Genomic DNA, 9,918 nt, shown 5'->3' with positions numbered 1-9,918 from the left:
CTTAACCTAAGAATCTATATATGACATGTTTCACCCTCCCCTGTCTTCTATGCCATCCTCCCAATGCAACAACCTTGTCATTATTCATGATCAATTGAGCTACTTTGATGATGATAGCTCCTGGAAACTCACTGTGGGCAAGGATCTTTTTTTTCCAGCAACAAAGTTTACTTTCTTCTGACATATCCATGAGTTGCATGTCCAAATTCCACTCCACCAAAAAATTTGGCCAAGTCACATCCAAAAAATAAGAGTATTGCAGTCCTTCCCCAGAAAATCTCTGTTATAGAGCATGTCAAAGCAGGAGTCAGAAAAGAGCCTATGTTTACATTCACAGTATGGCTTCCATATCCAGGACATAGGGGTGGGTTAAGGATCATGATTGGATATGTCAGAAGAAAGTAAACAGGGGAGCCAAGACAAATGCTTCTTTGAGATGGTTATTCTTGTATGCTGGAGCTACTGGAATCACAATAACATGATCATATTTGATGGTGACACACCTAACATTCATGAATGGTTTAGGATGTTCAAAGAATACTTTGCTAATGATACGTATTAGAGCAAAACCATCTCACGTCCTACAGTTGAAGGCTTCATATTTAAGATTTTTGGTACTGGTCATCAGATAGTGTATATTTCCGTATGTATATGTGGACTTTTGTTCAAGTCTATTTTATTTTTCCTGCTCAATTATTCCTTGTATCATTTTTAAGTGGAAAATAGTAGGGAAGACACTAGTGCAAACTCGTGTTACATACAAAAAATAGAATCATATGAATTGGAGATGTTGCAACAACGAAATGTTTCAACCCCAAAATAATTAACATGTTACAACTACCTTCTATAATTCATATAATAATATGACAAAAGGCTCGTTTTGTTCGAGTTTGACTTGTTTTGACCTCAGTGGCCTCTCGCTATCAAATTCTTTTTTGACAATATGCCCCATTAGTACCAATAGAAAATGTATGTTTTGTCCCTGTACTACTATGAAAGTGATGCCTAAAGGACCAAAACCATCTCATGTCCTACAGTTGAAGGCTTGAACACCTATTACGTAAGGAAATGGAGATTTGACTGGATTGAGTAGTAAAACAGTTACATAACTTAGAAGCACGATGCAAACTTCTACCAATCAACATCCTAGTAAGGAACTAAGGATATATATTGGGCTGAGTGTATGTGTGGAGTGTGTGTATGGGTTTGGCCCAAAGGCCCACCCTTGTGTATATCTACTCATACTTGTAGGCTGTAGCTAAAGAGCAAGAGAGTGTTCCAGATTTTTCCCCAACAGACAACATGGTATCAGACCCAGGTTACGGCTGAAGCCATCGCCGAAGGCGAGAGGAAAGGTGGTACTCGTAGCTGTGGGTGAGGAAGGTTCTGGTGCTAGTGGAGCTTCCTGGAGTGAGGGGGAAATCGCACGGGAGAAGCTGCAACAGAGCCATGGCCTGTAGCAGAGAGGAACTGGTCTGGAGCAAGGGGAAGAGAAGCGCTGCTGGTGGTGGACTAGAGCGGAGAGAAGAGGTGCCTGCGGCCAGGAGAGTGGGGCAACGCAACAGGTCGGCATTGAAGCTTGTGGTGTGCAATCTGGAACTGGGGCCCTTTCTTGTGGCTCGTGCAGGTACTGCAGGTCGTGGGTGATGGGGGCAGCAACAGGAGGCAGAGGTGTGGCTGCTCGAAATCGAAAGCTTCAGCCAAGACGGCTGCCAGCAGCGCGTGCAAGTAGAAGGATCTGCAGGCCTGCAGTGCTGGTCGGTGCTGGTGAAAGGAGAGCTGGGTGAAGCCTTACGGCTACTATCACCTGGAGGTAGCGGTGCTGGTGCAGTGAGTACTGTAGCAAGAAGCAGAGAAGAGGTGTGTTGCCGAAATCTGTTAGTGGAGAGAAGGAGCTGTTTTTTCCGCTGGTTGCTGAAAGAAGGCAAAGGAGAACTTCTAGTAGGAGGTGTGGTTGGTGTTTGTGAGAGGGAGCAGCGTGGTGGATTCATGGCATTGGTGTGCTAGCTGCACTGAACCTACTTTTTAACTGTTGTTGCTCAAGTAAAGTGCAAGAGAAGATCCAATAGAGCAGAAGAGAAGAGGCTCTTGGTGTTTTCCGGTGACATTGAACAATGGGGGTGGGGGGTGGGGAATCAAAGAATTAAGAAGCTACATGAAAAATCCACTCATTTGTTTGAGGAAAAAATGGCAATCTAACTTTGAGTGCAAAAGGATCAAGTAAGATGCTTAAACCCTCAGTGGAAGAGTTAGAGAAATTGAGACAGTGAAAGAGGACTGCAGAAATTCCAAACCAAAGTGGAAAAACAACAGTTCTAGGAAATCTTGTTAATCTTGCTCATATTGGCAAAGGTACCTCAAATAAAACTTCTTATTCCAACTGGATACTAGACTCTTGGAGCATTAGCACATGTCACAGGAAGGTGGAGTGAGTTTGAATCATATGCTCCACATCCACCTATGCATAAAAAGATTATTCAAGTCGTTGATGGAACTTATCGTTCTATCAAACGGATCGACACTGTGAAATACACTTCGTGTATCACATTGTCTTCGGTCTTATGCGTTCCATCATTTCCTATTAGTTTGGTGTCTATAAGCTCCTTGGTTGATGCCAGTTTAAACAGCAGATTTCAATGCCTATCGAAGTGGACTCATCTAAGAGTGAGCCCTGTATCATAGGTGATGATTCATTGAATTTGCCTATTGCATCAAGGAAAGAACCACAAGCTAAAGCAGGAAAGAACCAGCTAAAGCGGGAAAGAACCACAAGCTAAAGCAGGAAAGCCTCCTGGAAGGTGCAATTTTGAGCATGATGTTGCAAGCTATGTGGCATATGACTCACTGTCGCCAGGGTATAGAGCTTTCATTGCTTCATTACAATCTGTTGTGATCCCAAGGAAATACAGGATCCAAAGTGGTATGAGGCCATGATGGAGGTAATGAAAGCTCTTTAGAAGAACAAGACATGGTATCTTGTTTCTCTTCCAGCAGGAAGTTACTTGCTAGTGGGTGTATACCGTGAAGCAAACCCTGGAAGGGAAAGTAGAACGGTACAAGGTAAGACTAGTGGCAAGGGGCTAAGGTCAAACTTATGGGATTGGCTATGATGAAACCTTTGCACCCGCTGCAAAGATGACTACAATAAGAACTCTTATTTCTTGTGGTTAGCTCTGGTTGGCCATTGCATCAGTTGGATGTCAAGAATGCATTGTTACATGAAGATCTTCAGGAAGAAGTTTATATGGAGATTCTACCTAGCTTTGGTAGTCCAAGCACCACGGACAAGGTGTGCCAATTGAAGAAGTCTGTATGGTCTCAAGCAATCACCGAGTGGTTTGATAGATTCCGACGAGCCATATGCAGTATGGGTTAGAGCATCTTCAGCCGTCCCCCCAAGAAGCCTCCCCAAGGCACTTTTTCACCATCGGCGATTAAAATTCCTCCCACTCGTGACCCCAAGACCCCAGTTTTTGCCGGATTCGAGGAAAATTACGGCCGGCGCGCGCAGGCGAAACCCAGCCCCCCGGGGGGCTGCTGGGGACGCCGGCAATATTATTTGCATGCAAAGGTCCATTGTCAGTGTCTCAACTCCCTCTCTCCTCTCTCTCTCCCTCTCTTTTCTCAGCCCACCCACGTGCTCGGCCGCACAAGCACACTCCCCCATCCCCCACCCACCGAGGCAAGCAGGGGCGCACGGGACGGGATGGGCGCGGCGAGCAGGGCGCCGGAGCTGGGGCACGGGCGAGCGTGGGCGTCACGGCGGTCGGGCGCCAGAGTCACGGCGGGCACGGGCGTTGTTGTTGCCATGCCGGCAACCCTAGCTACCTCTCCCTCTCCTCACTCTCGGCTAGAGGTAGAAGAAGACACAAGACACAAGAAATTCCGGGCCGGCGCACGAACGCCGCCACGGGCGCACGAACGGCCGAATCTTTTTTCTCTTTGCAATGTCTACATGGTGCTCCACTCAGTACAAACACACTCGTGGCCATGGCTTTGTAGTGGCACAACAACGCAGCGCCCACGTTTCCTTTTGCACACGTACGCACGCCGCCTAGCTAATTACCCTGCATGCAATCCATCAGCCCGGTCATGCACACTACGCGCGCGCTATGCGCACGACGCGGCCATCTCCACCGGTCAATGCTAACAACCAGCTAACTAACTCGCACCACACGCACCCGAGGCCACCACCGGCCTGACGTGACCTGCGCATACACACACACGCGCACACTCTCAGCCCCGCCGTGGCTTATTCCTATATTTCACCCCCTAAGCCATGGCTTCACCGCACGGCCTGCCGACAGGGGCCCTGACTCGTCGTCGTCGTCTCGCCGCCATGTACACCTCCGCAGCGTCTCCGTGCCACGCACCTTCCACGGTTGTCGCGCCGAGCCGTCGCGACCTCTGCGCCACCACGCAGGTCCCTCGCGATCTCCTCGTCTCCACTACCGTCGTGCCCTTCGCGCGCACTCCCCACGTCCCCGCGCTCCCGGCCCGCGCTCCCGGCGCGCACGTGCGCGATCTGCGCAACCAGGTCCAGCGCCTCGACACGGTCCACGCCCGCGGTCCCGGCGCGCCCGACGCGTCCGGTGCGCACCCATAACACGCACCGGTCGCGCCCAGCTCGCCGCCGCGTCTTATTGTCCTGCACCGCCGCGGCCTCCATGCCGCCATGCCGTGCTGCGCCGCCGCGCCACCACGCAGCGCCTCAGCGGCCTCCGCGGTCGCCACACGTACGACGTCACCGTCCGTCGCCTCTGCCACGCGCCATGGCAGTCACAGCGCCGCCCACCTCCATAGGCCGACACACGGCCCGGAGCTCCATCGCGCAGCCGCCGGCGAGCGCCGCCATCGCTGCCATGCCTCCGGTACGGCAAGCACGCCCAAGACACCAAGCTCTGATACCAATTGTTGGAACCGCAGCCCTCTAGCTACCTCTCCCTCTCCTCACTCTCGGCTAGAGGTAGAAAAAGACACAAGACACAAGAAATTTCGGGCCGGCGCACGAACGCCGCCACGGGCGCACGAACGCCCGAATCTTTTTTCTCTTTGCAATGTCTACATGGTGCTCCACTCAGTACAAACACACTCGTGGCCATGGCTTTGTAGTGGCACAACAACGCAGCGCCCATGTTTCCTTTTGCACACGTACGCACGCCGCCTAGCTAATTACCCTGCATGCAATCCATCAGCCCGGTCATGCACACTATGCGCACGACGCGGCCATCTCCACCGGTCAATGCTAACAACCAGCTAACTAACTCGCACCACACGCACCCGAGGCCACCACGGGCCTGACGTGACCTGCGCATACACACACACGCGCACACTCTCAGCCCCGCCGTGGCTTATTCCTACAGGCGTCACGGCGGCCGCGTGAGCTCGCAGGGAGGGCGCCGGAGCACGCAGGGAGGCGAGGAGCTCGTCCATGGCCCTGCTCGCGTACATCTCCAGCCGTTGGCCCAGCGGTGAGGCGGGGGGCGCGCGGCGGCCAGGCCAGGAGGCCGCCGAGAAGCTTGTGGCCGGGGCGAAGGTCGTGGCCGCGCGAGGCCGGAGCCGGACACTGGGCGGCGCCGCCGGCTGCTCCCCAAGTGCGGCCACGCGTTCTTGGACTCGGCGACCACGAGCGGCCGGGTCGAGGTCGGGCAGCTCTACAAGCGGAGCAGTACAAAAAGGAACGATGAGGTGCCATCGGGCTCTGGTCTCTCCTCTCGCTACATCGCCAGGGCGTTGGCGGCCAGGCCAGGAGGCCGCCGAGAAGCCTGTGACTGGGGCGAAGCTCGTGGCCGGGGCGGCTCGTGCCCGTCCTCCTGTGCGTGGCGGAGCTCGCCCGCCCGCGCCCGCCCGCCTGCGTGACCGGGGCGGAGCTCGCGCCCGCCTCTGCGTGGCCGGGCCTCCGCGTCCCCTGGCTCCGCTCGCCGGCAGCCTCTCCGTCCCCCGCGCCCTCCGGTCCTTCCGGTGCAGCGGCGTGCCATCAACGGGTCGAAGAAGATGGGGCTCCATCTCACGCAGCCGCCGCTTGCCGGCATGGAGCGGGCCGAGGCTGAATGGCGAATGGCGAGAAGGAGGAGCAGAAGCAGGTGGCGAGGGAGAAGGAGATGGGGTGAATGGACGGCGGCGAGGTTGGGTGGAGAGAAGGGAGAGGAGCAGGGCCATGCCGCCTCCACCTCCATGGCCGAGCAGAGGAGAGACAGACGAGGGGGTGAGGGGGACAACGAGTGGAAAGTTTTTGAGACCCAGGCTAAAATTATCGCCGGCAGCCCCCCAGGCGGCGAAAAAAATGCCTCCTAGGGGGCTCAACGGCTGGAGATGCTCTTATAAACAGTGTCATGGGGATCATATTGTGTCCTATACTCCTATAGGCATTCAGAGAGTCATATTATCATCCTTGCAGTTAATGTGGATGGTATTGTTATCACTGGAGACGATAATGTAGAGATAAGTCGGCTGAAGGTGATGTTGAGAAAAGAATTCGAGATTAAGGATCTAGGTCAACTCAAGTATTTTTTGGGAACTGAGATTGCAAGCTCTGCTAAAGGAATAGTTCTCGCTCTAAGAAAATATGTATTGGATCTGCTCACTGAGACGAGTATGTTGGGTGCCGAGCTGCGTCAACTCCGATTGAGCAAAACCATCAGCTATGTGCACAGTCAGGAGATCCGGTCGAGAGAGCTACCAGCGGCTTGTCGGCCGACTCATCTATTTGTGCCACACCAGACCTGACATGTCCTATGCTGTGAGTGGTGAGCCGCTACATGCATGACCCAAGAAGTGGGCATTTAGAGGCAGCACATAGAATTGCGCTATCTAAAATGGAGTCCTGGAAGAGGCCTATGGTTCAAAGGCAATGGACACTTGAATGTAGAGGGGTATTGTGATGCTGATTGGGCTAATTGCCTTGATAATAGAAGATCAACTTCTTGATATTGTGTTTTTGTTGGAGGGAACCTTGTGTCATGGAGAAAGAAGCAATCCATTGTGTCGAGACCGACAACTGAAGCAGAGTACATGGCCATGACAGTAGGCCTTACTAAGATGTTGTGACCAAGCAATCTCCTGTCAGAACTGAAAAGAAATCTCCTGTTAAGGCTAAAACAATCTCCTGTCAGAACTGAAAAGTACTTAAAAAGGGCCCTGTGAAGGTGTGGTGCAATAATAAATCAGCTATCAACATAGCCAACAACCCAGTCCAGCATGATAGAACGAAGCATGTGGAGATTGATCATTTCTATATTAAACATAAGTTAGATGAGGGTATAATATAATTAATTAATTAAATTGAATAATAAAATTAAATGATATAAAAGGGAGGATCCTTTCTTGGTTCTCTGTCCGTTCATTTTGGTATGTCGCGCCATCGCTGCATTGGGCCTTCTTCGGCCTACCCCATCCCCACCTAAGTACCTGGATTGGCCCCAAAAAAGTCAGGACCTAGACTCGGAGAACTCTACATCCATCGTTGCCTTCTACCCACCCCCTCCCCTCTAAATATTGGCTCACGAGGGAGCGGATCCCATGGAGGCAGAGGAGGAACTGATGGAGCCACCGGACGAGGAGGTCAATCCCACAGGACGCTTCATATGGATCACGAGAGGCCGAGGTAGCTTCATACAGAGCACGAGGCCAAGGTAACACCCGCGTACAAATATAGCTACCTAAGCAGCTGGCTGGATCGACCGATCGATTGAGGCGCTTGTGAGCTAAGCAGCCGGATCAGCTTCCTTGCGGACGGATTGATTGAGGCACCTGCTTGATGACATGAGCCACTGATGCAAGCCAGCGCCTTCTCCATTGCACATGGCAGCCGCCGCGACATCTGCAGTATCCAGATCCAAGCAGACGCTCATCGCCACCGTTGTAGGGCAAGACTTCGTCGAATGTGTTGCGGGAAGGTCAGTACCCAGGCACACACTATCGCGTGTGCTACCTAGCCAGGACGCTGTCGGCGGTGCAGAGGAGGCTCTATGCAGGAGGAATCGGCAATCCCGTCGCGATGGGGGCATGGGCACGAGATGAAGGAGATGAGCTCGATTGAGGGGAAGGGAATATGACGGGAGACTGGGGAGCGCGCAAGCCTCACCTCGTGGCAGGGGTGCACAGCGAGCACGTCGACGACGGGCTCACACGGTTGCACATTTGGGGCGCCGTTGTCTTGCCCTGCTCACTCCCGGTGCCTGCGTCAAGTCAAGGAGGAGGAGGTTACCAGCCGCCATCGCGCCGGTGGCACAAGCCTCTTGCGGCGGAGGTCAAGGTGGATAGGAACAACGACGAGGTTGACTGATGGAGTTCATTGATAATGTTTAAATTTCACAATCTGCTTTTGATCTGTCATCGGCGATTTTAAAATTCTATTAAAACTTCACTTTCGACTCTTGGTCCACCATGCATGTTCTTGAGTAAGCATGAGGCGGTGTGTTTTACTCTGCATATATGATAGTTGATTAAGTTGTGTCTCACGGTGTTTGTTCTGTCGCTAGAGGATATCGAAAAGAGGGAGGGATTGATAAAGAATGTTGAGCCACTCTTTTGTAGGTGGTGTCAATGGCGGTCAATTTATGAGTTATGAATTCTCTCTGGGAACAAAGAAACAAAGCCATTCAGATGACACATGCTCCCAGCAGTAGTGAATTCATTGTGGACCAATTGGTAGAACAGATGGCACAACATACAAGTTCATGCTTATAATTCAAACATTTACTGAATGGCTGCATGCCTCTCTCTGCATATATATGATTAAAGGGCATATTGTTTCTTCAATGTCATTTCAGTATATAAGGCGTGCATCAAATTTAATAATACTCCTTTTTGCTCTCATTTATCTGTTGTCTTTTAACACTGAATATATTTTTTCACTCATACCTAAGACACTAATAGAAGGAAGCCACATCAATTTAGAAGCTACTATTGTGGTTAATAGTTCAATGACATTTTTTTTGCTCCGTGCTCCATGTTATTTAAGCTATTATTGTAATAAATTGAAAGATGTTTTAGCAAAACACCAATTTGGTAAGTGGAAAAACAACAATCATTTTTACATGTATAAGGTTGTCTGTTATTGAAAGAAAATATGTTGCTTGTCTAAAGACAGAATAATGTTACTTGTCTAAAGACAGAACAATGAGACATCATACTAAATCAATGGTGAGAATGACGTAAAAATATTATTTGAAAGCATAATCATGGTACTTATTTACCTTCTAAAAAAGGCGAGCACAAACACCGTGATTTTCTGAAGTTTGATCACACCATCCCATAGACTTGTACGGACCGACGGAGATATGCGACCAATGACTGACTCCATATCATTATCTGAAAAATGATTGCATTGGAAATATAATGTGTTGTTTTACATTCTTGTAAATCATGTTTAGTCTCTACTATTAAAGGAGGATCGAATGTCGTGATGGTTTGACCTCCTTCTTCGCAGGTACGTGAAACTGATCCTTTTTTCCCACGATCGATCCCACTCCCTTTTCTCCACGCGAGCCTCACCATGCACCCGCTCCTTGGCCACGATCCCCACGAGCCCCCATCCTCGCTTTCGATCCCCTCGTTCAAGGGGCACTCTCCCTACGCGACCTCGAGAAGCCGCCGCCGCCGCCATCACCATCCTAGCGCGGCCGCTCCCCGCCAGCCCTCGTGGGAGCTCGTCGTGCGCATGCCGAGACTTGGTCTCCGGCTCTCCACTACCAGCAGCAGTCGCCTGCTACCACGCCCCGGCCCTCCTCCGGTTCATGGTCGGTGATGGGTTTAGCGGATCGCGCCGTCCTAGGCCTCCGTTGGAGTAAGGTGACGAACACCATCGCCTGGCTCTGCCACCATCTTCGGTCGATATGCCGTACACACTCATACCCATTGCGTCTCGCTCTCACCTCCTTCCCGCTTCCGACACACTCGCCTGCCAACCATCTGCGT

General features: G+C 51.4%; 1 protein-coding gene across 1 annotated transcript in view; it reads right to left on the bottom strand.

Annotated features, from left to right (window-relative positions):
* Nucleotides 1–9,307, bottom strand: part of LOC119368627 — an 11,801-nt gene extending 2,494 nt beyond the window's left edge. The window contains exon 1 of the mRNA XM_037633833.1: nucleotides 9,198–9,307. Within this exon, the coding sequence (XP_037489730.1) occupies nucleotides 9,198–9,304 (107 nt within the window). The 5' untranslated portion in view covers nucleotides 9,305–9,307. The remainder of the gene's footprint in view (nucleotides 1–9,197) is intronic.
* Between the last annotated feature and the right edge of the window lie 611 nt (nucleotides 9,308–9,918).

Source organism: Triticum dicoccoides, chromosome 2B, assembly GCF_002162155.2.
Source record: "Triticum dicoccoides isolate Atlit2015 ecotype Zavitan chromosome 2B, WEW_v2.0, whole genome shotgun sequence".
Taxonomy (NCBI): domain Eukaryota; kingdom Viridiplantae; phylum Streptophyta; class Magnoliopsida; order Poales; family Poaceae; genus Triticum; species Triticum dicoccoides.
Note: the sequence above shows the minus strand (reverse complement) of the source record. Positions and strands in the feature narration are given on the sequence as shown.